Genomic DNA, 27,590 nt, shown 5'->3' with positions numbered 1-27,590 from the left:
CAGTCACCAGCATGTCTGTCAGAAAACCACTGGTAAAGCCACCCTGGCTGAACGAGAAAATGTCTGGTTTTCACTGAAAGTTGTAGGAATTTGTTTCAGAGGTTGGTTGTCTGTGGCTGTAGGTGTGTTCCCCCTCTGTTGGTCTCACTTCAGCTCCTAGTTCCCCATGTTAGTGGCCTGTCTGAAGAGACCTCAAGAGTCTTCTCCCTGGGACTCAAAGTCTGGGTGTCTTCCTTATGTTTGTCTGTGTTTCCGGGCCCCCAGAAACTATTGCTCCACGACCCCGTTCCCCTTCTCAGCCTCCTCTGGAGTCCTTCCAGCCTCTCACTCTTTACCCAGTGTTCACAAGACAGATTCCCCAGGCAAGGACCCTTGCCCATCACCTCTGGGAGGAGTGCTGGGACATATGGGGACGCTTTGGGGCTGATCTAACTGGTGCCGAGCATTTGATCCAGTGTCTGAGTAGAAACGGGGAGGTAAACCCCCTCTGCATGAATGAGTTGGGCTGCAAGGACATGAACGGCTTGAAGATGCCTGTTCGGGGTGGTGGTGGAGAGCATGTGTGCATCCATGGCTGTGACAAGGAGGGACAGGGAGACCCTGGAGGTGCCCAGGACGGCAGAGCTGCAGCGTGTCCGGGCAGGGAGCTGAGGGACCCCAGCAGAGACCCCCAGGGAGAAAAATTCAGCCTTCATCTGCTTCAGAGCCCGGCCGCGGGGGTGACAAGCTGGGCACCGTGTGCCTGCCCAGATACCGCTATTTGCTCAGCAGCTACGCTCCAGCTTAACGGGGAGGAAAGAAGAGAAGTTAATTTATTACTGCAAATGACTTTGAAGTAATTAATTGGTCTTGTCAAAGGCAAGGGATAATTCCACGGCTGTATAATCCCAGCAGAAAGATACTTCTTGTCCCCTGACAAGGCGGCTTTGATAGAGCTATTTCACTAACACGTGCTGAAGTCAGGAAGGGGACATTTTATTTAATGATTCACACTAATTAGAGGGAAGTAGGTGTGCTCTCTCTCTCCCTGCCCCACAGCACCGCAGTAGCCGGGTGTTTCCAGCCCCGCTCCCCGTCCTGCCGTGGGCACATGGTGGGTCTCAGCCGGTGCCACACAGGCGGGAAAGGTCCCTGGTGACCAGCAAGTCTGGGAATCCGTGTGTGGACCTGGGTGGGACACAACGGAGCTGGGAATGAGAAGGTTCCTGACCATCTGATGAGGGGAGGAGGATGAAAGCCACCTCCCATCTCAGGAGGAGCAGAGCTGCGATTTCAAGGACTTCAGCAGCTCCATCGTGCAACGTGGCGCATGCAACAGGGCTCCTGCAGCTTTGTCTTCCTCAGCAGTCCCAAGAATCAGATTTAGGCTAAAAAGACCAGGTTTTCCCTCATTTTCCTGTCTCTTGTAGAGCCAGTGTTGCCTAGTGGCTTCTTTTGTAAACTCGTACCCTGATTGCTTGTCACGGCGCCAGCTCTACCTGTTAACAAGAGCTTGCCGTGGAGCTACCGCAGGGTACATTTTTCTTTTTGGAAGGAAAAGTTTGGCTTGAATGAAATCAGAGGAAACTTATGTTTCCTTCTTGTCACAAAGAAAAACCTCTGTCTTTTAGAACAGAACCTGAAACAAGATGTGCTGCTGCTGGTTACCTCTTCATTGGCCCACTTTTGTCCATGGGAGGAAAATGTCAGTTCATGCATCTGATGAGATGAGACTGAAACCAGCAACAAATTCCTCCCAACCCCTTGTCTGTCTTCACTCTCTGTGCTGGGCCAGGGCGGGGGGAGCGATTCTTCGGCAATCCTGGAGCTCGGGTCCACCACAGCAATGGCGAGGGGTCTTGTAGTCCAAACAGGGCTGGACGCAGCACATGGAACAGCAAGGCCAAACACTGAAAAAAGAAAATAAGCAGAGCCATTGAACAGCTGCCCAGGCATAGGAAGAAATAGTGAGTGATTTTGCCATTAATTGCTGTATCATAATGCTGTCGCAGAAGGGGGGCTAATTAAAGTGGCTGAGACAACCTTCTGTCTGGCAAATCCCAGCTTTCAAGTGGCTTGACCTTGCAACATCAATAACATTCCTTAGCTGTGGATTTGGGCACTCAATCCAGCAGCTGCCAATAACCTGGCCAAGCCCTTGGCATCGCTGCTCGGTGAGGAGAGCGGAGTCCCTTCTCTGGACACCTTCTGGGGGTGCAGGAGGGGCTTCTTTGCCTTTGGCTGTGTGGCGTCCAAGGGATCTTTTTCCCAGAGGAGGGTCTGCTTCAAAAGTCAGAGAACGTTTGCTTAAAGCTTGGTCTTTGTCTGGTGACAGCTCTGAATTTGCAGCCCAGCCTTGGGTCAGGCACTTAGGTGAGCCCTTGTGCTCTTTCTTTTGGTTACCGGCAGTGGAGCAGTTTGTCTTCAAGAGAATTATACGGACCAAGTCGGTCAAACTTAGATGATCAAGTAGAAGACCTCAATAGTCCATTATCAACAGTCTACTGACCAATGCCAGCCGACAAAGCCACAGCTGGTGACACAAAGCCCAGCTGGTGACACATCTATTCTACATTTTCTTAAGACTAAGTGTGTCTCTCAGGCAGAAGTTGTGGCAGTAGCAGCCTCTGGGAGCAAAGACCTTTGGGATGCTTCTGTCTTACGCGATGCAACCAGATGGGGCATGTGCAGGCTTGGGGCCCGCAGCAGCTGGTCATCTCTCTTTGCACTGTACTTGCCTGTTCACCCTCCAAGATACGGCCTAGGAACCGTATCCCCATGGCCTTTCCCTACCATGACTTGGTCCTCTCCGGGACTGACTGTGACTATTGCGGTCCCTGCTCTGCAGAGGACCTGGAGATGACGTGGTCATGAACTCTGCAGGTGCTGGAGTGTCTGGAGGACCATGGTTCCTCTCCTCCCCTCTCAGGGAGCTCTTGGAAGCTGCCGGGGCTGCACGGGGAGGGGTCACAGCACTTGCAGGTACCAAAGAGCAGGTCAACTATGAAGCATCATTCACGTTATCCATAATAGCTTTGCAAAGCTGAACTTGGCTTTCAGGGAAGAGTAATGAGGTACCATTCTCTGCTTGATCAGCTGCCATTACGGAGGAGTCAGCTGCTCCTGAGAGCTTCGGATGAGCCCTGGAAAGGACACTCTCTTCCTTCGCTGTCACCCAAGCACGTTGAGAAATGTGTCCTCAGCCCTCGGAAGGGAGGTTCAGGTCGGCGCTCGGTACTTTCCAGGAAAGGGGATGGGAGAGTGCCACGAGCCCTGCCAGTCTCAGGGCATTAAGAAACGGAGTGGGGGTATCTGACCTCGCTCCCTGGCAGTCGGCGGTGGCTCAGGACGTTGCCTTCAGACCAGGGGGAGGCGAGGAGCTTTCCTGCGTCCTCCAGCCCTTCTGAAGCAGCCCTTGCTGCAACCCCGTCTCCCAATAACTCGCGAGTTAATTTTTGTTAATTGCCATTGGCAGCTAAATTAAAATCTTTAAAGGGTGAAACCTGCATGAATAAAGAATGGTTTTCGTTGAGCCGTGGGCAACTGTTTTTGCCTTGAACTGACGCATCCAAGTGTGCGTTTGCAGTCACTGTCCTCAAAGACAAAAACAGTCATTCCGTGCCACAGGGTTTTACCCAGTGCAACCACTGCAGTATTTTACAATATCACTTCGTCAGCACTAAAAAAAAGTGCTTAGATCCCTTTCTGAGATTTATTGCTTTTCATAGGTGAATAGATTTTTGATTAGAGGAACACTCCACTTTTTTTCTTTCAAAAATGCTTGGCCGAGTGGTGAGATAATGCAAAGGCTGAACCTCATTTAATTATCAAGTCCAGGCAGCACGAACTCCCTTGCCATCTCCACGGTGCAATTAGTTCAGCGTAATCCAAAGCCTGGACCACCCATCCTGGTGCTCCGCTGGGGCGGTGCCTGTGCCGGCTGCGGCGCGGTATTAAATCCCTGCTCCGAAGTGCATCAGGATCGATATTTCTGAAAGCCAGCATCTTCCATGTGCCTCCGGGAACTCGTGTCCCGAGTTTTCCCTGAGGCTCATCCAGCTTTTTTTTGTTGTTGTTGTTGTAAGACGCAAAATCTCCGGCAGAAGGATACCCTCTAGCTCTGACACCCTTCCAAGAAGTGAGGGCAGAGAGGGAAGCTCCGCACGTAGTGATTCCCCCCGGTGTGTACTTTTTAACAGAGACTTCAGGAGGAGGGGGGGAAATTCAAGACAAAAGTATTAGAGCAGTTGGATTTAGGTTTCCAGGCTCCTCTCTGTCTGCTGAGGGACGGGGGAAGAGGGCACAGCGCTGCGAGGGGCGAGGATCGGTGCAGGACAGCAAAACAAACCAGGGGAGAAGCAGACTCCGTGCTCGCAAAGCCTGGAAGCAAAACAGGGAATTAATTGACTCCTTCCCATCGGTGGGCAGGTGTCCAGCCGACCCCCAGGGGAGTGGGGCTCCATCACGCGTAACGGTGACTCGGGAAGACAAATGCCATCACTCTGAATGCCCCCCCCCCCCTTTATATCTCCTTCCCCCAGCTTTATATCCTGAGCGAGACGTCCCATGGTGTGGAACGTCCCTCTGGTCAGTCGGGGTCAGCTGTCCCGGCTGTGTCCCCCCCCCCAACTCCTTGCGCCCCCCAGCCCGTCGCTGGCGGGACGATGTGAGGAGCAGAAAAGGCCTTGAGCGCCCAGCAACAACCAAACCCACCTGTGTGCTACGGAAAGGGTTTCTCCTCCCAAATCCAAACCACAGCGCTACACCAGCCGCTAGTGAAAAAACTTAACGCCATCCCAACTGACACCACGGCACCCGGCTGTGCTGTTGGTCACGGATACGCCATTCCTGGTGGTTTTTTGGGAAGATGTGGGCTGGGAGCCGCGCTCCTGCACGCTCAGCACTCGTATTCCCGCTCCCCCTGGCTCTCACTCGGCGCGAAGGGACCGGTCGGTGTTGCGGACGCAGCCTGCGCGGCTGGAGGCGATCCCAGCAAGGGAAATCCTGCCCAGCCCAGAAGATGGCTGGGCTCATGGAGAGCCCTCGGCTGAAGTAATTGTGTTTGCACAAACAACCCTCATCAGCCTAAAGGAGATAAAATCAGCAGGAGCTCATTGGGATGCAGCCACAGTCTCCACCACGGAGCAGAGCTGCTGTCACAGGCTGACACAGAGTGAAGGACAGAGGATGCCCTGGGGCACGGGACAGAAGGACAGAGGATGCCCTGGGGCACGGGACGGTCCCCTCTGGCTGCAGCCTGGGTCTCCACAGCAGGTCTGTGCATGGCACCCAGCTTCTGAGGTTGGGGGAAGGCTGGGGGAGGCGCTGAGGACCCCTCTCCACAGACAGGGTTTAGAAACAGGAGCAAAAGGTGGAGCAGACCTTCACGGAAAGCGTGCAAAGTGCCGGGGCACCCGGGGAGGGGTTGGTTTGCACTCCCTTGTCCTCACAACCCAACAGCGTGGGACAAAGGGTGACCAGGAAAGATGCGGTCACTTGGAGAGGGATGGGGCGGTGGGTAAATGAGCCGAGGGGAAGGCCACAGAAATTTGGGTCTGGAAAATAAGCAACAGCTGGGAATGATGAAAACTCCTGCCGTCATCTCAGGGATCAGCTGCCATGGTGAGTCCGGACACTGCTGGTGTGTGACCAGCTCAGAGGTCTCATCCTGGCCTGGAGACGGGATGTTCAGGAGGTGGCAAGTTACTCAGCTCATCATGGTGCATGAGACGCAGGAAAATCATGGCTTTGGGGCCAAAGGGAGGGTTAGACGGGGCTGGACTAGGCTGGATTGGGCTAAGGTGGGCCGGAATGGACTGGGCTATACTGGGCTGAGTCGGGTTGGGGTGGACTGCACGGAGGATGCTCCGCCAGTGGGTACCCGTCAGCAGCGGGGCTCCGAGGACCCTCGACACGAGCGGGTCCTGTGGCTTGCAGGGGACAGGGCTCCACAGCCAGGGAACCAGAGAGCGCAAAAGGCTCCCAGGTCTCTTCCCAGGGATGTGAAGGCCTGTAGGAGCTGCTCGCTCACGCGCTCCCAGTCCTGCCAGGGGACGGACGACTAGCAAAGCAATATTAATTTTGCAGGGAGGCCACTAATGTGTCCCGTCTCCCCTTTGCCCCAGGCAGTGAGCGTTCCCTGCACTGATTAAGCGTGAGAATGCTCTCTGTAGGCACCTTTCAGAAAAAAAAAAAAACATTTCAATTAGCGGCTAAGATAGATCGCGCAGGAAATTGGGTGGTTATTTCCAGATATTTACAATGAATCACCTCATTGTAGGACGGGGGCATGCTGCACTGTGCTGAAGGGGCTGGGGATCACAGTTATGCTCCTCCAGTACTGTTACACGTAGAGGAGTTTGCTTTTATGGTTTGGTGATTAATTTTTGCAGGGTGAATTTTTTGCGCTGGGGAAATCGCTGAAATTGTAAAAGGGGAAGCAGCGTGGCGAGGGATCGCATCAGCTCCCGGCAGCTACGTGCAGCCTTGGCATCTAACCCACATTTCCAGGTGCCTCCGACAGCCAGCTGGAGTCTTTTCTGTCCTCTCCTGAGCACCTGGATGAGGAGGGATGAGTCCCAGAGCAGCTAACAGTGGGTGTCCCCCCTGGTTTCCTTCTCATGAAGTTTCCTCCTCCTCTTCCTACCTGCTTCTGTCCCCTTGGGGCTCCTCTACACCAGGACCTGAGCTCTCTTCTGTTCTCTCTTTCATGGGGATTTGCCACGATCGGCCATTCAGCAGGTGCCATGAGCCATATGTGGCCAAAATAGTGATGGCTTAGGGGAGAAACTGCTCAAAGGGGCATCCTGCTCCCAGGGCTTGACCTGAAAATATTCCCGGAATGGCTGGAAACGGCCAGATCCTTCTTGCTGAGGCCCTGGGAGGAGCTCAGACAGCCAGGCAGTGCCAAGAGCCTGGGGATTTTTGTAGCGTGACCGAGTCTATTTATTTGCAGGTCATTTTTCACCTGCCGACCCCTTCCCGTTAGGGGCTCGGACCCTGTAATTGCTGCATCTTTTAGCTTGGAGGATGTCCCTCGGTGCTGGGTGTGGGCAACAAACCTATGGCCAGACTGTCCTGGTGGTGGTCACCAACCATCTGATGCTAGTTCTTCCTCCAAATTGCATCTCATCAGGCTCCAAGGCTTCTGTTGCCTTTCTCCAGAGTGGAAAAAATGCATCTTTCGCGTTTGCTGGTAGAGGTCTGGCTCGCGGAGGTGGGGAGGGCAGGCCGGTGGGAGGCGGCAGCAGCCAGAGCCGGCGACGCACGCTCATCCTCTGGGGGCTTGTGCGGCACTGCTGGGTGGCAGGGCCGGGCTGGGCTCCTGGTCCAGGTCCAGGCATGTAATCAGGTTCCTGCAGAGCTCCCAGAGCCCGGGCACGTTTCCCTGCCAGCGGGGTGTGACTCCCTGCAAGCATCCCAGAAAGCTGGACCCCCTGCTCGAGCCTGGGGTGGGAAGGTGCGCGGTGAGATTTTATGCAGTCCCTCCGACATCTTCACGGCCAGCTGCGCACCCCCAGCATCTCTTTGATGCACAGTCCCCTGTCCTGGGTGCAGCAGGCGGTGGCCTGGATGGCTGGGCTGCGCCTGCCCTGCAGGGGTGCTGGGCTTCCTCCGGACCACCTCAGGCTGCCAGGACTGGCGCCACGGGTCTGGGACAGACATGGGCACACTGTGGAAGGACAAGGGTCTTGGATGTCTTGGAGGGGCAGTGATGCACGTTGTCCTGGGGATTGAAGGGGCTTTTGAGGGAGAACACAGGGATGCAGGAGCCGTAGCCCGGGGACGGGCAGGCTCAGCCCCCAGCCCTGCGCTCTCCCACGGTCTGGCTTTCCCAGGCACGCAGCTCACGAAACTTCTCTCCTCTCCAATTGCTGTGCTCCACCTTTTATTATAATTGATTCTGCATCGCCATAGGAACCCGCTCCAGCGTGAGTGAAGAGCAGCTGCCTTCCCTCTGCGCTCTCCAGGAGAGAGGCGGCTGCTCCTTCCCTGGAGATGGCAAGTGATGGAGCCGGGAGCCCGAGGCAGCCAGGTACCGTCCCTGCCCCGTCCCCATCCCCTCTGCGGCGCTCACGCCGTGGGGAGCAGAGCCAGGGAGTGCAAGGGGGGGGGTGGTTCCCTCCACATTCGGCTGCTGGGGACCCCCCACCCCTGGTGGTGGTGGGCTCAGGGGATGGGGGTGGCCCTTTGCCTGGCGCTGGGGTCCGGTGTATCTTCCGATGGCGGTTATCAGGTCTGGCTGGAGAGGGCAGGAGGCCGGGCTTTGGGGTGGGATGGGTGGGAGCAACCTTTCCCAGGGTGTTATTTTCTTCTTGGTTTGGCAGTGGTGGGTCTTCCATGTGTGCTGGGATGACCGTGGAGAGGAGGCACGCGGAGGGTGTGCTGCAGAGCCCTGCGCTTGGCCGGGCTTCCCATGCTTCCCCCGGGGATCACAGAGCCTGGGATTTGGGGGCAAGCATCTATGCTTAGCAGGGGCTGGGCTAAACCTCTCCCTTGGCTGAAGGGTTGGCCCCTTGTCTGGCAAAAAAAGTGGATGGGGCATCCCTCGCACGCAGTGTCTTGCGTTCCTGCCATGGCCTGGTCTGCTCGGTGCTCCCCGCCATGTCCGGGCTCTGCTCATCTGCCACTGACATGGCTGCCATCCTGCCCAGCAGAGCTGCCTTGCTGGGAGAGCCCCTCCGCGGTGGCTGCCGGGGTCTGGAGAAGCGGTGGTGGAGAAGGTGGCCTTCCCCTTAGCCATGGGAAGGGTTTAGCAGAAGACTGGCCAAGCTCTTACATTGGGGTCTGGGGTACAGATGTGCCGGGCTGGAGTCCCTGCCTGTCCCGCCGTTCCTTGTGGTGGAACGTGCTTGAACAGAGATGTTGTGAGCAGGCTTCAGAGCGCAAGGGGACATCTGTCTAAGTCAGCCCAACTGGGGGATCCTGCCGAGACTTGGGGTCTTCCTTGGGTCCAGACCCATGGCAGGATGTCTCCTGGGCCCCATATGTCCTTGTCCAACCACACGCTGAGCCCTGACAGGGCCGGGTGATGGAGAGGGTTCATGAAGGACCCCCTCAGGAGCCTGCTGTAGGTATCACGCGTTGACAGACAGGAGCCCGGACCTGGGCTGCGGTCCCTTGGCACTGCCTGTCCCTGGGCAGCTGCCCAGTGTTTGCCTGCACGGCCGGGGTGGGATACCTCCCGCAGGTGCTTCCAACACAGCCAGGATGAAGGTGGGGGGGTGTCTCAGCATCCCCCCTGGGTCTCTGCAACGCACGAACCCACCTCGGTGGGGGCAGGAGGGTCTCTCCCTGCCAGGGACGTTCAGTGGAGCGTCCCGGGGTTAAGGCTCGGGTGCCTCCATGGAAGCAGTGAGAGGGAAGCTGGGAAGGCGAGATCCCAGCAGAATTCCTGAAATGGGAAACTACTCTGCTGTCTGCTTGGTGGGGGGGGACAGAGGAGATGGCCCCTGCGTGAGCCCCGTGCCAGTAGTCGGTGGCAACGACAGGAGCCGCATTTCCAGGGACAACGCGGCAATTCGGCTTTGACGAATTGGGAAGACAGAAACACATCGGGAGAGCCCCAGCCCTGTTTGCTCACAGGTCCAGGGTGCAGCCCATAAACACCTCCCGGTGCTCTCAGCACCCAGGAGGGTCACAACCCGCTTTTTTCTGGGGCAGAACTAGCTCTGAGGACACGGTGCAGCTCTTGGCTCCGGGGGTCTGCCTCCCGTTGGAAGTTCGGCTTCCCCTGGCCGAGCCTCTGGGCTGTGCTTACGCCGGCAGCCGTGCCGTAACCCAGCGGGATTCCTCCGTTTGACCCAGCGGCAAAATTTACTGAAAAAGGCAATGCAAACCCGGCGGAGAATTCGGCCGCTCCGTCAGCTCCTCCTGACGGCGCCAGCACCAGGGTGCGCGTCCCAGAAGGGCGCCCAGCAGGGACGAGCGGACCCGCTGCCCACGGACCCTTGGGGAAGGACGGAGGGAGCAGCTCCACGGCCCCACCGCACTCGCAAGTAAAGCCTTTTCCCACCCCCCCGCGAGGAGCTTCGGTCCGAGAAATCCCCCTCCTAAGGCAGAAACGCCTTTGCCTGCCGTCCTCGCGAGGCCGGCTGCTTCCAGACCTCCCCGGTGAGCGCATTTGCTGCCCGGTGGCGCGGGGCGGTTGTGCCCCACATTGGGCGATGCGGAGGACGTCAACCCAAGGGAGCGGACGGAGCCGGGTCCTGCAGGACCCCCCCCGGGCTCCCGCCCAGTGGCAGACGCTCTCGTGGCCCTCCACCAGTGCCGCTGCCACCCTGCTCCCCCGCCCTGCTCGTTTTGGCCAGAAAAACCCTCTCTTTTAGACATTCCCGGGAGCCTGGGATGCATCTTTCTTTTGGATTTTTCTCCTGGAGACCCCCGATCGATTCGCACGGGGAGCAAGAGTTGGGTGGCGCTTTTCAAAGCGGGGTTGTTTTAGCACCGTCCCAATGAATTCGCTCCGGTTCTCGTTGCGCACGCGGTCGTTTTCTTCTCGTCCCGACAAAAGCTTCATTCGAATTTAAGCGTTTTAGCCCCTCCTCGCTCGCCTCCATCAAAACCAGCTCCGCTTTCTCCTTTTAAGACATCGGTCTCGTTTCTCATTGTTATATAATTGCGAATGTCTATTTTTGGTTATAAAAGTACTAATTTGGGTATATTTAAAAGTGTGTAAACCGAGTAATTCCCTAGTTGTTGGCCTGCATCCATGACATTGTGCAATTAAACCCTGCTCCGCGCCGGCTCAGGGCCTGTCATCTTCCAGCCTGATTCTTTGAGCGGATCAAGCCTTTCTGGCGCGATTCTGCTTCATTGTGCGAATCGCGGCGGGGGCTGGGGGGGGGGGGGGGGGATCTTCTTTTAATTCCTGCTGATAAAACGCACCCCTTTCGGTGCTGGGTGTTGCGAAGCTGACTTAATCTCCCGGCACCCAAATTTACCCACGATTTGGGGGGGAAGGTCCTTGTCACTGAGACCCCGGATCCAGAGCTGGGGTCCCCTCTCCCCGTCCCCTGCACTGACGCAGAGCGAAGCGGGGCTGTGCCAAGGCTCCCGGCTTCATCTTCTCTTTGCTGGTGGGAGTAAACTGTTCGGAGGAGGAACAGATTTCTTTTTTTTTTCTTTTTCTTTTTTTTTTTTTTTTTTTTTTTTAAGCGAGATTACTCCGCTGGAAATTGGAAGTAAGCAATACCTGAAATGCTGGTATCCAGAAATTGCTTTTCAGCTGACACAGAAGGCTTTCTCCAGCTGCTTTCCCTAATTAGGCTCTGATTCTGCTTTGGACGTTTAGCATCACAGACTGGTTTGGGTGGGAAGGGACCTTAAAGCCCACCCAGTGCCCCCCCCTGCCCTGGGCAGGGACACCTCCCACCAGCCCAGGTTGCTCCAAGCCCCGGCCAACCTGGCCTTGAACCCCTCCAGGGATGGGGCAGCCACAGCTTCTCTGGGCAACCTGGGCCAGGGGCTCACCCCCCTCACAGCAAACAATTTCTTCCCCAGATCTCATCTCAATCTCCCCTCTTTCAGTTTGAAGCCGTTACCCCTGGTCCTACCACCACATGCCCTTGCAAACAGCCCCTCCCCAGCGTTCTTGTAGTCCAGAGCGTGGGCTGAGTCGTGCCGGCGCCGTGTGGCCCCATCCCTGCTGAGCCCCCGTAACCCCCCTCCCCTGCCCACTCGGATTCTCACCTCGGAGGTGTCTGTAGTGGGAAGGGTGAGGCCCCCCCCCCCGCCAGCTGGCATCCCGCATCGGTAAACACCGCTCCGTACCACTTTTTAAATACATATCTCATTAGATCTTTGCCGTTCCCAAATTAGCATTTAATTTGTGTTGCGTACCCAGAAGAATCTCACCGCAGCGATCCTCCTCCTTTGTGAGATCTGGCCCTATTCAGCAATTTCCTCGCTCGTGTATTCTTTTTAGTTACTAAGGGAACATGAATCTTAATAAAACTCAATCAAATGTTCCTTAAATAACAGCTGCCTTCATTTAACTGTCTTATCAGTGGCGGGTTTTTTTTGCTCTGCTCAAAATTCCCGGGAAATTAAGAGCTGATTTTTCACACAATAATGAAAAAGCAACACATCCCAAATGAGAGGGAAAGCCTTTATCCTGAATGCTACAGGAAATAATACTAGGGACACTGTTTAGTAGAAAAATCTTGTATTTTTGTCCCGAGCGTGCTTGTTCCTCCCTGCGCTTTTGCTATGAGTCAGCTGGGCATCTCCAGGTACGTGATTTGTGCTTGGGTCACCTGTATCGCAGCAGGGCCTGTCCCGAGCGTCGCTGGCACCAAGAACCATGAAGGAGGATTTTTTTCCTTAACCCAGGCATGTCCGTGGGACGCGTGAACCTCCCCCGAACCCAGAGAAGTGCAGCGGAGAGGCAGCGATGCCCCCCCCCCCAAGCAATACCTGCAAAGCCCAGGGGGTTCCTGAGGGCTCCCAGGGCACCAGGAGCTCCTCAAGGAGATGGAGGCTGTAGAGCTGCGCCCATCCCCAGAGACCTCCGTGGAGAGAAGGGGGATGCTCTGTCCCATCAATGGTCCTCCATGGGTGGGTGTTCCTCCCCTAAATAGGACGACGTGGAGCCATCGCCCGCTGGCTGGGGAGGGGAGACCCAACCGCTCTCTGCCCAGGTGGAAGCTCCTCTGGCGCCGGTCACACCTGCCCTCCTTCAAGTTGCACCAGAGGAGGCTTAGGATGGGTATTAGGAAATATTTCTTCACCAAAAGGATTGCCAAGCATTGGAACAGGCTGCCCAGGGAGCGGATGGAGTCAGCATCCCCGGAGAGATTTAAAAGATGGGTAGACGTTGCGCTGAGGGACGTGGTTTGGTGGTGGACTCAGCAGTGTTGGGTTTACCGTTGGACTCGGTGATCTGAGGGGTCTTTTCCAACCTAAATGACCCTGTGATGTGGTACCCGCCCTGTGGGAACCTTTTTTGACTTATCTCTGTACCCCATGCACAGTTGGGGATGTATGGGGACGGGGGGGCGGATAAACCCCAGCATGATGGAAGCGCGACAGTCTGAGGGACTTCTGGATGGAGTCACACTAGGGGTGGCCAACGTCCTCTTAACGTGACGTGGGGTGTAGGCACAGTTCCCTTTTGGGGGGAGGCTGCACCGGGCACTTCCCTGCGATAGTGCAAGTGTGACAAACCAGGGCAAAGCCCCCACTCAGCCCCAGAGGACGCCCGGAGCCTCAGCAGGCAACTGGGAAGTCGGTGTGCGTGGAAGTGCCAAAACAGCTGTTTTGGGGTGGTCAGTGTTTGGGGGGGGTTCAGCAATTCCCTGGCCAAATATTGACGCCGGGACGCCAGCTGAGGGCTCGCCACCCCCATGGTGACGTTTTGTCCCAAGGAGGGGCAGGGCTGAATTGGCCGGTGCCGTACGGACATCCCACGTCTGGTCCGGACACGAGAGACGTGTCTGGGAAGGGATCGTACCAAATAACCGGGGTGAAAAGCCGGAGAGCAGCCGTGCTCGCCCCCCTGCTGCTCGTGCCCTTTATTTTGCTGCTGTTGGATGAAATGATTTTTAAAGCCTGCAAGCGCTGCTCCGCGTGGTGTCCCAGGAGCCGCGGGCAGGGGGGACGGAGCCGGTCCTCAGCGTGAGTCAGAGCCGAGCGGAACCTGCTCCGGGCTCTTTCTGGGTGCCTCGGCCTCGGGACTGGGCTCTGCCTTTTGCTTTCCCACTGACATTGGGCAATGTTGCTGCCTGGGAGGGCTGTTTCCTGGTATCTCCCAGTGGGTTTTCTTGGGTTTGGGTGGATTTTTTTCTTTTTTTTTTTTTTTTTTTTTTTTTCTATGGAGTCTCCAGAGCTCTGAGAGCACTCCAGCTCCGGGATGCTGCAAGGGGAGGTTGGTGTGGATGTTGCCCAAGGTGAACTCCATCTAGGTGCTGGTCTAAGAGACACCGAGAGCTTCAGAGGTGCCTTGTGGTGTTTTGCTATGACTCCTAGTGGCTGTGGTCCTTCTAACCTCTTGTGCCATCTTTGTCCTTCTGCTTTGCATCCCTAGCCCAAGAGAGCTGGACCCTGGAGACCTTTCCGCAGTGACGTGGCTGTTTGGACACAGCCCTCTCCTCCTCCTGCTGCAGTAGCAATGCTAGTGTCCCCACGCAGCTGCAGTGAGGTAGGTGCCCACCTTCTCCATCAAGACTCAGCTCCTTCTAGACCTGGTGCAAGCCCAAAGGCAGTCATTGTGCCAAGGGAAATACAGGAGCCGGACACGTGTCCCTCCATAGGAACGGGCAAACTGTAAGCTTGTGTCCATCCAGGGAGAACTTCAAGACCAGAGCCCTGAAGCCCTGAGCAGCCCACTCTGACTCCTCAGCTGAGGTCCTTTTCAGTGTGAATTGTCCTATGATTCAGGGCACCTGAATCCAAAAGTGTCCTGCAGCACTAGGCTTAGCAGGTGGACACCCCCTCTGGAGGAATCCTGGGGGTTTATCACTGGAGAGGGAAGCTCTGCACCAGTGCCCTGGACTTCCCACCCATCCCATGCTTTTGTGCTCCTCACAAGCGGCTTCTTGAGCTCAGGGATCATCTTGTGAAGTTCCCTGCCCTTTCCTGCCCCTGGTTATTTGGCAGTGGGCAATTCCTCCCCCCTCACCATCTCTGCTTTCCCCTCCAGGAGCTCTCGGCCCGGGCAGGAGTGAATCCCGAGCTCGGCGTAGCGGCGCTGGTGGCTATGGAGTAACCCGTGCTGCGGGTGCGTGGGCACAGCGGGAGGCTGAAGCCGGCTGCCCGGGCACCGGGGCGGCCGAATGCGCCCTGGCCACGCGCTCCTCGCCTCTGCCATGAATGATGCATCGACGATGGATTATGAACTGCTCTCCCCCTCCTTGGTGGAGCACCCAGCCGGCGCCGCGGGTATGGATGCCGAGCAGAAAACCGTCTTTGCCTTTGTCATCTTCCTCCTGGTCTTCTTGGTGATGCTGATGGTGCGCTGCTTCCGCATCCTGCTGGACCCCTACAGCCGCATGCCCGCCTCCTCCTGGACTGACCACAAGGAGGGGTTGGAGAGGGGCCAGTTTGACTACGCCTTGGTGTAGAGGGCAGGGATGGGGCGAGCCTGGGTGCTCCGTGTGCCTCCCACCCCAGCTGGCCCCGGCCCCGGCCCCCCCTTCCTCTGTGGTGTTGCCCCGGGCCAGCAGGGATGCTCTGGGCAGGGAGGTGAGGTTGGGCTCTTGTCCGGGGTGGGTTTTCTAGGGGTTTCTCTCTTTTCTAAGCACTTTTCAGTTCTCTTCGCAGTCTGCGGGACTCTTGGAGAGATGTGTTGGAGGGGTGATGTGACTCTGCGCGGTTCCCCGCTGCCCACCGTGGCCCCGGGCAGTGTCGCGTGTCGCGGTGAGGGGCAGGAGGCGATGGGGCAGGGCATGGCGGGACCTGCCCTCAGCCACGGCCCACGGGGCTCCTGGTCTGGGCGGCTCTGCCTGGTGCCAGGCCAGAGCTTTGACCCCCACCTCCTCCTGCCCCCCACGTCGCCCTCGTCTGTGCCCCCCGGGGGAGTGCTGTGGTCCAGTGCGCACGTGTGTGTGTGTGTGTGTGTGTCCCTGTAGCTGAGCTGTGTCTGTCAGGGGGTTTATAGGCACCAGACCCAAGTGCTGGCTTTGTTCTTCTCTGTGTGGCAGCCCCAAGTGCCCACCCCCCACCTCAGCCACAAGTGAGGGGGAGATGGAGACCCCCCCCGCCCGCCCCGCCATGCGCAGCCCCCTTTCGGCATCCAGCCCTGCAGCCTGCTCTCCGCTTCCCACCGTAGTGACTTGTCCCTGCCCGACTGGTGAAAATGGTCTGAGCAAGGCGCAGCCGTGCAGCTCCCTGCAGACCTGCCTGGGTGGCCCTGCCGGCATCCCCGGAGGGACCAAAAGTCCCACAGGACGCTTGGGAGATGCTCCTCAGCCAGCCCAAGCCTGGCAGCCTCCCACCGGCATCCCACCCTGGCCAGTCCCTGCTCCAGCAGGACCTGAGTGGCCTCCCCACGTCCAGGGGCTTGCTGGGGGCAGGGGTGGCCGGCCCTTCCCTGGCCATCCTGCATCTGGGTATCAGAAGGGCTGCGTAAGTAGCCGAGAGGAAAACACGGTTGTCCTCCTGCCCCTCTGTGGGAACCATGCCTGTTGAGGAGGGGTGCTGCAGCTAGCCACAGGGCTAGCAAAAGCCATGGTGGGTTACGGCTGCGGGCCACCGAGAAGGTTTGTACTAAGGGATTTGAGCCCACGGGGGAGAACCTCGTCCCCCAACCATGGAAATAAAGCTGCACTGTGCTAACCCCACACGGCTCGTCCTCTGCTCTTTGGCGCGTCCTGGCAGGCACTGGGAGGAGAACTGGCCGCTTCCCGGGCAGTGGTGGGGCTGCCCCATCTCTCTCCGTCTGAGCCAAGACCCCACGGCCCCCAGCACAAGCTGGGGCTGCTCCGCAGGGGATGGGTGCCACGTGGGACGGGAGCATCACCGCCCGGCCATGGTGCTGTGGGTGCGGTGGTCAGGGACACGCAGAAGGTGCTCCTTGGCCGAAGTGGGGCATCTGGGGCAGCGTTGCTGGACGGGGATGGTCACAGCCTGGCCACGTTCGTTGCAGGACCCGTGGGTTGTGCCTGGCCATGTCCTCTACATCAGTCCGGGTCTGCGCGGGCAGCAGCCTGGTAGGTTCTTCTGCATCCAGAGAGACCGGGATGTGTGGGTACAGGCCATCCCCGGAGAGTCCCCGGGGTCACATGAGTGACGTGGAGGAAGAGGCAAGGAGTCCCTGCTGGGTGCTGCAGAGCAGTGACCGGCAGGACCTGGGTACCCAGGCCCAGCGCACCCCGCTCCTGCACCTCCTCTGCCGCCGCTCCCCACCGCCTGCCGCCCCTCACCTACCGCCAAGCCCAGGAAGGTGTTTGGGGGACAGTTTCCAGCTGCCTGGGCTCAATGTTCTCCTTCGCCCAGGTCTCATCGCGTGGTTGCCCCACCCCCACCCCATCCCCAGCTCTCCCACCACCCAGTAAGGCAGTGGGCTCCCTCCCAGTCGCAGGGATGCCGCAGCCCTGCCTGCCCTCTTGTGGCACACGGCTCAGCATCCAGACTGGGAAGCCAAGAAGAGCTTCCTAAAAAAAACAGAATATCAGCCTGGAAGAAGGGTTTGAGCGGAACTCAACGGGCCGGACCCTGACTCCCGGACCCACGGCACGATCGCTGGCCAAGCGTCATCGCCCACCCTGCACGTAACGCTGACTGCACAAGCCCAGCTCAGCAAAACCACCAAGAGCGGAGCTGCTCCTCCAAGGCGGATGAGCCAAGGGTGACCACAGCACAGGCGGCATCTTCCCTGACCACAGCACCAGGCAGGATCGGTCCTGGCAGTGGGTTTGCCTACGCTCTCCTGCATCCCTTCTGGCTCCTCTCCGCCAGCCCTTCTTGTGCCCCCTCCCATCCCTGTCCTGGCCCCCGCAGCCTCCCCCCAGCCCGGCAGCGACGATGGGGTGCAGCCACCCCTTGGCTGGGCTCAGCGATCCGGGCTCCAGGCTCAGAGCTCTGGCATCGCTCTCCTTCCATGGCCCTTGCTGGGAGAGAGCGAAGGATCAGGAGAGGCTTTACTGGTGCCTCTGTGCCTCCTCCCTCACCTCAGCACAGGAGAGACACGGAGCTGGGAGGGCTGGAGCCCCTCTGCTGTGAGGACAGGCTGAGAGAGCTGGGGGGGTTCAGCCTGGAGAAGAGAAGGCTCCGCGGAGACCTTCCAGCCCCTTCCAGTCCCTAAAGGGGCTCCAGGAAAGCTGGGGAGGGACTTGGGATCAGGGAGGGGAGCCATGGGACGAGGGGGAAGGGTTTGAAACTGGAAGAGGGGGGATTTAGGTGAGATCTGAGGAAGAAATTCTTTGCTGTGAGGGTGGTGAGCCCCTGGCCCAGGTTGCCCAGAGAAGCTGTGGCTGCCCCATCCCTGGAGGGGTTCAAGGCCAGGTTGGCTGGGGCTTGGAGCAACCTGGGCTGGTGGGAGGTGTCCCTGCCCAGGGCAGGGGGTGGCACTGGGTGGGCTTTAAGGCCCCTTCCAACTCAAACCAGTCTGTGATCTGCCTTCTGCTCCGAGGCTTTGGGAAGGACCCCATGGGCACCCATGGGTGCTGAGACGGGCGAGCTGGGTGGGGCTGCAAGAGTGAAAATCCATCCCTGAGGAATGGCACGGGCAATGGAACGGAATACAGGCAGGACACCAGCCTGGGCTCGCTCCTGTTGGAGCTGGGATGGGTCCAGCCACGTTCCGGGGCTGTCTGCGCCGTGGGCCCCCCGCCGCCCCTCAGCCCCGGACGATGCTGCGCCCCGACGAGGAGGAAGACCCAGACCCAGACCCAGTTAACCCAAAATAATTTTATTGTTGCTGTTGCTTCTGATACAAAAAAGGAATTCCACAAAGAGCCACCTCTCTGTGCGGGACAAGGGGCGGCGGGGGTGGGGGGGGACGGGCAGAGGTTTTGGGTTTCAACGCTTCCCAAAAAAACAACCAGCAAGAAATGTCAATACAAAAAAAAAAAACCAAACCAAAAACCAAAACACCGCACCAGAGAGGAATGAAGGAAACCTTGAGCTTTTTCATTTGAGACTTTTGGCTCAACACACACACACAAACCCATCTCTGCTAATTTATTATTATTAATAGTTTTTTGTTTTTGTTTTTTTTTTTTTTTTTTTAAAAAAAGCACCTGTTGGAAAAACAAAACAAACCAAAATAATAAAAAAAAAAAAAAAACCAAAACCAAAACAACCAACCCCAATCATCAGGCCACCCATCCTGTCACAAGCTCTGGGACTCTTGCAAAAATCCAGAGTCTGGAGCTGTGTTACGCAAAAGAGTTTTCAAGTTTGACGTGAGCCCAAATACAGCATACACATACGCTTCCCCCACCCCCCGCGGGGAAAAAAAACCCACAACCCCCCCCCCCCCCCCATCCCCTCCCCAAGTACCAAAAAAAAAAGCTACAGGAATATGCACTCCTCACAACAGCGAGCAATCGTAACTTTGGTGGTTATACATAAATATGAGAGGGTGGATGGATACAGTGCACGAACGCTGACAATTCAATACCAGCACCAGCTTCTGGAAGCTGGAAGCACCTCGGAGCGGTTGAGAAGGTAGTCGTGTGTGGCACCAGAGGGAATTAGCACCTTTCTCGCCTGTGACGAGGCACAGGGGTGACGCAGGACTGAAAATGGATTCATGCAAACCTAGGAAATGGCATGGCAGAGACCGGCTGCGCGAAGGACACCGGAGGGAGGGAAGAAGAAGAGCCCCACCTGGACAGAAGGGTCTGGAGAGGCTGCTTGAGGCAGCAGGGAGACCTCAATTCACTTAATTAATGTTTTCCAGACTCTTTTTAGTGCATTTCATTTGGCTGCGTTAACCAGAGACCGTCCATCTCCGGTGTCACCTTGGACTGACCAAGACGTACGCGACAACCGGAGGGAGCGACGTGCGGCCCCCGTTGTCAGAAGTGCTCCTGACTTGGGGGGTGGTTTCTGGCCGTGAGCACCAGAGTCACGCAGACGGGGTGGCTCGGAGTCAAGGACTGTTTGGAAAACGAAGCTCTGGCTCTCCCTGCCTCTTTCTTCCCGCCAGGCTGCAGAGACCACCCCTATCCCCATCTTGCTCCTGCTGGTGGGAAACTGTTCACAGGGTTTTCAAACACTCGTGTGGGTGGTGGCCAGGAAACGCGTCCCTGCAGGATGCCACACGTGCCCTGCCAAGCCCTCCGGCCCCCCTGGCATGGGGAGCATCCAGCTGCTCTCTACCAGCCTCATGACATTTTTCCTGCCAGTTTAGTTTTGTCCAACCACATCCAACAATGCAATTATTGGCCTTTCCCCAGAGCTCCTCCTCATTTATAGAGGGACACCTTAACCCCTGGGCTTGCTGGAGCTCCGGAAAAGCCCTTCCAGCTCCAATCTTTGGAGGGCATGGACGTGTTCAGTGCGAAAACCCTACGTTCCCTACAGGAGCCCGTGGTCCCAGGGCCTGGCTGCTTGGTGATGCGAGGTTAGAAACCCAAACTTCACTCAGAGGTGACCTTTTCCGTTTGACAGAGGAGCCCCAAAGGAGCGGAGGACACGGAGAGGACAGAGAGAGACAGAGCACAGCCAGTGTAGGCAGGGGATGGTTTCTGCAGCACCATCATGACAACGCGGAAGCAAAGGAGGGACAAGAGCTGCTGGGAAATGCACTACCACCACACCGTGCCATAGCTCCTTCCAAAGCTGCCCCCAGCCTCCCCCCCTCGCATTTCCTGGGCTGTGGGGTGGTTTTTGGCCTGTGACCATGAAGGACAGGCAGCTTCCCCGTGCTACTGCCCTTGCCAGCTCGGACTAACAGTATCTTGGTTAAAGGAGACAGGCAAGAGCTGAGCAGAGGGAGGGAGTCCCTGCTAACAAGGTCTGAACCTCTGGCAAAAGCTTTCACGAGCTCTTTTGCGGTGTGGCTTGGTTTTGACTCCAGCCCCCCATGAAGCGGCGTATCCCTGCATGGCCAAGGTGAGGGCTGAGCCCGGCGGGACATTTCCCATCGGTCGTACAGTGCAGTGGGGGAGGCGGTGGCAGGGGGTGCAGCGAGAGAAGAGGCAGTTGTTTCCAGGTGTGGATGGCAAGGCTAAGGACTGTACTGTCGGTTGGGTGGGTGGATCTCATGGACGTTAGTAGAGCTGGAGCTGGAGCTTCATCCTCAGTGCTTGGCCCAGCTCCCCTGCTAAGTAGTTGAGGTGGTTCTTGGCCTCTAGTTTCTGCAGTTCCCTCTTGCGGTACAGGGGCACGCTCACGATTTCCAGCAGGTAGGTGCCGGGCACTATTTTCTTGCGGCCGAGGTGCAGGTAGCTGAGCCCCTCCTTTTGGTGGATGCGGAAGTAGCCATCCTCATTCCCATGGGAAATCAGGTACCGCACACGGTTCTCCAGGGGCTCCACAGCGGGCAGGAGCTCCAGGATGTGCTCCTTGTGAGCCAGGTCAGAGAGGTTCAGCATCATGGACAGAGGAGCATCCACATCCATGCTGGCCAAGTTCACAGTATGATCCTTCAAAAGGAACCAAGCGTGTTACTGACAGACACCAAGAAAAGCTCATGGCCAGGTGAAGGACTTGATTTAGAGGAGTTCTGTCCCATGGGCCACCTCAAAGCAGAATTGGCTACAACTTCTATGGGCCTTGCTTTCCTTCAAGTGTTTCTTGGTACCCTGTTTGTGCTGCTGAGACTGAACCGGGCAGTACACAGCCCTCATCTTCAGGGGAAGAACCAATAACTTCAGAGGCATTTTCCTCCCAAGGCCTGAAGGGCCCATGATGACCTCCCAGTCCAGTCTGTCCTGCCCAGGCCTGTGAACTTCTTGGGGGAGCCTTGGACAGAGGCCAGAACTTCCCTCCAAGGAATACCCTGTATTTATAGTGACAGGTCCAGTCTGGAGCCAGACAGTAAGTGCTGATGGTCCTCTAAGGCCCTATGGGGACTGCTCCTCCATCAGCCCCCCTTGCAAGGAAACGCGTCTGCTTTATTTCTTGGTTGCGTGTACCTCCAGACATTTGTGGCCAAACCACACAAATGTGTGTCACCTAAGATCGTCCTGACCTCCCCTAACATACTGTGAAAGACCTTCCATTTCTGCAGGACTTCTGGACTCAGTGGCATCCACAAACACCCGAGCACCCAGCATGGGCAGAGTGAGCTGCTCGCTCCGTCTGGATTGAGGCAGCCCCTCAGGAATGGGCACACGGGCTGGGATCCACTCCAAGCAGCTATTCCCCAAGCGACCCAGCTCTTGCCTTGCTTCACCCCATCCAGGATGCCATGGACTTCTTACCTGGTGCTTCTCAGTGCCATTGACACTGCGTCGCTGCCGACCCCTCTTGGGGTAGCCGTTTATCTTGCACTCATAGCAGGTTTCAGGGGAGAGCAGGTTGTCTTCATCTTCTTCTTGGGGAGCAGGAAGGTAGGAACCTTTCCCAAAACCCAAGCCAGAAATACAGTGTCTGGTGGCAGAAAAGCAGAGAGACCCATCTCAGATTCATGCTTCAAGAAGGAAATCTTATCATTGCCCTCACAAGTTCTCCACGTGGCATCCAGAAACACATGGAGGATCGTGCCTGGGTATAGGACATGGTTTGTACACAGGACATGCCTCTGAGAGATCAGGCCACATCTTATTTAGATGTGGCCAGTAGATTTAATCTGTCCGCACCCTGGACTAGATGGATCTGCAGAACATCTGCTACAATGCTTGCAGCTGCACTGCCCTTTGGGAGTGAAATGGGAGAGGAGATGCGCATTACCATGAGGATCTTGTGATGGGTGAGGAACAGCCTGGCCTGGGGAAGCCAAGGACTCGTGTGGGAATGGGAGCTTACCGGCTCCTGGGGCTCCTTCAAATTGTATTGGTGGCAGAGAGCAGGAGCGTGGTGACGGCGCATGCCTGGGGACACCATGCATGGTGGGCAGCCTGCAATATCCCCCCAAGAACGTACAGGTGCCTGTGGGGACACTCCTGCTGGCTGCTCCCTTACCCTTGCCCTGCTCGGAAGTAGCCGCCGGGACAGCCGCAGAGATAGCCTCCGTCTGTGTTGGAGCAGCCGTAACTGCAGGGGCTGCCGCCTGCTGAGCATTCATCCACGTCCTGGCACCCACCAAAGGCTTGGTCAAAATCGAAGCCAGATGGGCAGACGCACTTGAAGCTTCCCAGAGTGTTGTAGCAGGAGGCAGAGCCGCAGGCGGTGGGGCTGGAGCACTCGTTTTCATCTGCACCCAAAGACAGCAGAACCAGTCAGAAACGTAGCGGAAGGGAGCTCCTGTGCTGTTGGGGCTCCCCACCCCGCAGGGCCAAGGAAATCTGCCCACGGGCATCGCTGAGCTGGCAGCAGGCTCCCTTCTCCTGGCTCCCCTGTGAGACCTCATCCCATGCAGGTCCCTGAAGGACTGCCTTCATTTTTTTATCCTCCTGCAATGCAGGGAACTGCTGGCGTCAGGAGCTCTGGGAGCTCAGCACTCTGCAGAGCAGCTTCCAGATGTTCCTGATGTTCCCTGTTGCAGAGGGAACATGGGCCAGGGCAGGGGGACCGACTGTGGGCACAGGCATGGTCCTCCTCTGGGGCAAGGGCAGGAAGATCAGCGCTGGGTTTGTGTTGGAGCAGGGCCAGAGGAGGCCACGAAGATGGTCTGAGGGCTGGAGCACTTCTACAAAGACAGGCTGAGAGAGTTGGGGGGGTTCAGCCTGGAGAAGAGAAGGCTCCGGGGAGACCTTATAGCAGTCTCCCAGTCCCTGAAGGGGGCTACAGGAAAGCTGGGGAGGGGCTGTTTGCAAGGGCATGGAGCCATAGGACGAGGGACAATGGTTTAAACTAGAGCAGGGCAGGGTTAGATCAGCCATGAGGAAGAAGTTCTTTACACGGAGGGTAGTGAGACACTGGCCCAGGTTGCCCAGAGAGGGGGTGGAGACCCCATCCCTGGAGACATTCAAGGCCAGGCTGGATGAGGCTCTGAGCGACCTGATCTAGTTCAAGCTGTCCCTGCTCGCTGCAGGGGGTTGGACGGGATGGCCTTTAGAGCTCCCTTCCAACCTAACAGATTCAAAGATGAACCAGACTCCACAGTCAGAGACGGCCAGGGGTGGCTGGAGAGGGACTCGGGGCGTAGCTGCCCTCTATCCCCCATCCCTACAGCTACGGGACACAAGAGCCCCATCCCACACTCACCCACACACTGATTCCACTGGTAGTGCTGCACGTAGCCCTGTGGACAGCCGCAGCGGTAGCCTCCCAGCACGTTCTGGCAGCCATGCTGGCACCGATGGTTTCCATCGCACTCGTCCACATCTGCAGCAACGTAACACAGATGGTGGTGAGACAGCTTCCCCCTGTCTCGTGGGCTGCCCTGGGCGTGTAGGGACCATGCGCACACGGTATGTGCCGGGCAGCCGGCATCCTTGAGGGTGTTCATGGGGGTGGGTGGTTCTTCTGCCTAATTATGTCTCTGCAGCTTGGAACTGAGTAACGCTTTCAGCCCCCAGGCCCACATACCTCCCCTTGCACCCCCTGCTTGGATGTTTTTTGATTTAAGGTCTGGCCTGAACCGTTACCTGATCTGTTCTGCTTCTGGCTGTCTGCGCTGAACTGCTGCTTTTCTTTAGCATAAGTACATGGTGGGTTTTGGCCGGCATGAGATCTCCCCTGATCAGACACAGGACCATTCCTTTCCTCCCCTTGGCTGCTACGGTTGCAGCACCAAGACCTTCATCTACTTGTCCAAGAGCCGGTGTTGCCCCAGGCAGGTCAGGCACCGACCTCTCCTTTGCACCAGGGCTTCCCGTGTGGGTTTCTGGTGCCCCACAGTAAGGAGTAGTCCCTTCTTGGCTGGACTGAGCTGCCTTAGAGACTGCGAGTGAACTAGGAACTCTTCCACATGGAACATGTGTTTGCCAAAGCCCCAGAGACAAAGACCCACCTTCGCAGTTGACACCAGAGCTGTCCAGGGAGAATCCTTTCTGGCACTCGCAGTTGTAGCTGCCTGGCGTGTTCAGACACTGTCCTTTGGCTCCACACAGAGAGGGCTGAGCTGTGCACTCATTATTGTCTGCAAAACACCGGCGGCCGCCTGTAAGTCCATCCCCAAGGACGTGGCTGCGTGCAGCTTTGCAGACAGCTACGTTGCATCATGGAGCATAGCCCAGTCCCAGCAGCAGACAGACACGTCAGATGCCCAACCCCCGGCCGGCTGGAGAGGGACAGTGCTCTAAACCCAGAGCTGGGGGGCTGGAAAGACTCTCCTGGGCTTAGAGCTCACCCACAGGGACCTTGGTGGTGCTGTACAGCAGAGCAGCAAATGCCTCTACTCACCGATGCAGGAGGAGTGGTGCTGAGTGAAGCCTGGAGGGCACTTGCAGTTGAATCCTCCGATAATGTTCACACAGAGGAACTGGCAGTTGTGCTGCTTGGTGGCACATTCATCCAAGTCTAAAGCAACAAGAACATGCGTCTCAACTGATCTTACTGAGTTTTCTTACCTTTACGGTCCGAGTCTCTGGCACCCACGTGCACACGGTGATACACGGTGGTCCTGGGCAGGCCAGGAGCTGACATGGACCAGCCTCAGGAACGACACACACAAAATTCTTGCGTGACAATCACAAGTCCAGGGAGCCTCATCATTCCAGACACATCTGGAAGATGCAGAAATTTTTCTCTGCCTCTCTCGTAATCCACAAATCCCAGACCCTCACAGACTCATAGGCCACCTTCCTGATACATCAGCACCATGAGAGGTGGGCAAAGCCCCACTTTGGCAGCTGCCAGCACCAGGAGGGGCCCTGATAGTGCCCAGCCCACCTGTAGGAGACCGGCAGGTTCAAGGCTCCGCACAGCCTGGGATATGCTGTGCAGTCTGTAGGAAAGGGCAAGGAATATTATTTTTTTTTCTGATGAGACAGATCTAGAGCATCTGCAGAGGGATGAAACCCTGATGCATCAGTCCAGGAGGGTCCAGCATGGCACCTTTTTCCATGTCTAGCCTTGTCCTGGGGCTGAACAGACAGACTTGACTGTTCTGGCAGATGCTTTTCAGCTCTTGCCATCCCCCAGGCTGCCAGAGATGAGGCAGGGTCTCTGCTGCTTTCTCCTGGGTGAATACCTTTGCAGATCTTCCCATCTTCTTGCAGAATGTACCCTCGGGGGCAGGAGCATTGGTAGCTGCCTTCTGTGTTCTTGCAGATGAAGTTACATGGCTTAGGGGACTGGTTACACTCATCCAAATCTAGACTCGAGAGACAAGACACGTCAGCATTCCCAGGTCGTGCTGCTGGACTGGGCCCCCACCACCCCTTGGACCATTCAGTCTACCAAGGGGCTCCCGAACACAAGGTGATCCCAGGTCTCATGGCCCCATGTAACTAAGTGGTCAGATGGTCCTATGGATCCCGGCACTCCCTGCCCCAGATAAATGCTCTGCCAACAAAAGGTCTGGCTGGTCTGACTTTCGTCTCTGGATGACACTCCCTGCCAGTCCCTGTGAGCCCTGGGGTCAGAGGGAGAAGACATGGAGCCTGGGTTTTAAGGAGTTAAACAACACAGAGTGATGACTTTGATGCACAGAGGACCGTGCAATATGGCAAAGCGTCCAAAGCCCCGCTATGGATTTGCAGAACTGTAGGGACAGAAGTGAGGACAGGTCCCAGGACCTTCTCTTTGCACACTGAAAAGTAGGGATGGAAGCCTGCCGCGGGTTTCCTTCTCCCGACTCACCCACGCAGGCTGTGCCCGTGATATCCGCGGTGTAGCCCAGCCTGCAGTGGCAGCGGAAGGAGCCGATGCTGTTGATGCACTGTCCGTTCTTGCAGAGGTTGGGCAGAACCTTGCACTCGTCGATGTCTGCGGGAGAGAGGGACGGACCTGTTAGTGCCAATGCGGCCTCTGTCCCCATGCTCCTGTGCCAGCACTGTGCCAGGGCGGCTCAGACTCTCCCTGGGATGCCAGAGACATTTAGGGAGTTTTAAGATAATGCTGCAGAAGCTTCTTGCCTGCTCCAGGCACCGTGTAGGTCTGCCCCAGCCAGTTCCTGGGGGAACTCTGCCTGTACCCACACCTCTGCTTTCTCCCCTCTGCACTGAAGGTGGTTTGGGCCCCAGCTCACCTCTCCCATCAGTGGAGTACCCTGGTCCATGAGGACACATTTTCTTGTACTGGGCGGTTCCAGGAAGGGGGCAGAGCTCACACTGGGGGCCCCAGCTGCGCCCGCTGTTGCAGCAGCACTCAGATTTGGTGACCAGGTTGCGGTTGGTGGAGGACATCTGGCACATGGTTTGCAGTACTTCAGTGAAGCAGAATCCTTGGCGGGTGTCTGGACAGAGAGAGCGGGGGATACGAGGTCAGGATCTGAGACAGTGTCAGCACCAGGGATAACCGAGCAGCCCGACCAGCCTGTGCCAGTTCCAGCATGGAGGGTAGTATGGTTTGGATAATGCTTAAGGCGATGCCCCAACAGCCTTTCCCCTCGGAAACCCTGAAACACCTGAAAAGCATCATCTGCTGCTAATGAGAGGCTGCTCAGGACCCACCAGGACTTGGTAATTACCAATACACTCTGTGCCAGAGGGACTGACTTCAAAACCTTCGTTGCAGTCACAGCGGTAACTTCCCACCGTGTTGATGCAGCGGCCGTTGGGGCAGATTCCAGGCTTGGTGCGACACTCGTTCTCATCTAGGATGGAAGGAGCCGCAAAGAGCTATGGTCAGGCGTAGGACGAATTTCAGCTTTCCATGAGTTCCCACGCTACCACGCAGTTTGAAACACCCTCACATAGTCCTTGAGGACCACTTCCACGGCCTTAGACAGCTGAGAAACACATCCACCGGCCCCGGACCTCCCCCAAAGCAGGGTGGCTGAGCACCCAGCTTCCCTAGAGTGCACCTTCTCCACCTGCAAGTACCAAGGTGCTGGGGTTGGAGTGGAGCTGGGCTCACTCTGCATTCCTGCTGTGCCTGACAGTGTGCAAGTCTGGGCTCTCCAGTGCTGGCCTTTCCAAAAGCAGCTCAGTGCAAAGGAGCTTGACACCGACATGGAAAGACTCAACAGAAAGGACACATGGCACAGCTCTGTGTCATCTCGTGCTGGA

At 57.1% G+C, this 27,590-nt stretch overlaps 2 protein-coding genes across 10 annotated transcripts in view; one reads left to right on the top strand and one right to left on the bottom strand.

Annotated features, from left to right (window-relative positions):
• The window catches only part of CTXN1 (cortexin 1), a 41,867-nt gene extending 25,608 nt beyond the window's left edge, over positions 1-16,259 (top strand). For 6 of the 9 annotated variants that reach the window (XM_074565696.1, XM_074565697.1, XM_074565702.1 and 3 more), the window contains 2 exons: positions 14,006-14,119; positions 14,621-16,259. In XM_074565696.1, coding sequence (XP_074421797.1) covers positions 14,754-15,041 — 288 coding nt within the window. In that variant the 5' untranslated portion in view covers positions 14,006-14,119; positions 14,621-14,753 and the 3' untranslated portion in view covers positions 15,042-16,259. Of the gene's footprint in view, positions 1-7,513; positions 8,015-9,497; positions 10,093-14,005; positions 14,120-14,620 lie in introns of those variants that run through there. The other 3 variants (XM_074565699.1, XM_074565703.1, XM_074565705.1) reach the window with 3 other exon arrangements.
• A 1,778-nt stretch (positions 16,260-18,037) lies between these two features.
• FBN3 (fibrillin 3) overlaps positions 18,038-27,590 on the bottom strand; it is a 119,651-nt gene continuing 110,098 nt past the window's right edge. The window contains exons 56-65 of the mRNA XM_074565670.1: positions 27,050-27,175; positions 26,609-26,815; positions 26,221-26,346; positions 25,610-25,732; positions 24,820-24,936; positions 24,428-24,556; positions 23,680-23,799; positions 22,495-22,726; positions 21,795-21,963; positions 18,038-21,014 (exon numbers count right to left, since the gene is read on the bottom strand). Coding sequence (XP_074421771.1) covers positions 20,640-21,014; positions 21,795-21,963; positions 22,495-22,726; positions 23,680-23,799; positions 24,428-24,556; positions 24,820-24,936; positions 25,610-25,732; positions 26,221-26,346; positions 26,609-26,815; positions 27,050-27,175 — 1,724 coding nt within the window. The 3' untranslated portion in view covers positions 18,038-20,639. The remainder of the gene's footprint in view (positions 21,015-21,794; positions 21,964-22,494; positions 22,727-23,679; positions 23,800-24,427; positions 24,557-24,819; positions 24,937-25,609; positions 25,733-26,220; positions 26,347-26,608; positions 26,816-27,049; positions 27,176-27,590) is intronic.

The sequence above is a fragment of the Larus michahellis genome, chromosome 23, assembly GCF_964199755.1.
Source record: "Larus michahellis chromosome 23, bLarMic1.1, whole genome shotgun sequence".
Classification (NCBI taxonomy): Eukaryota; Metazoa; Chordata; class Aves; order Charadriiformes; family Laridae; genus Larus; species Larus michahellis.
The sequence above is the reverse complement of the archived record's forward strand: the minus strand, read 5'-3'. Positions and strand labels throughout refer to the sequence as shown.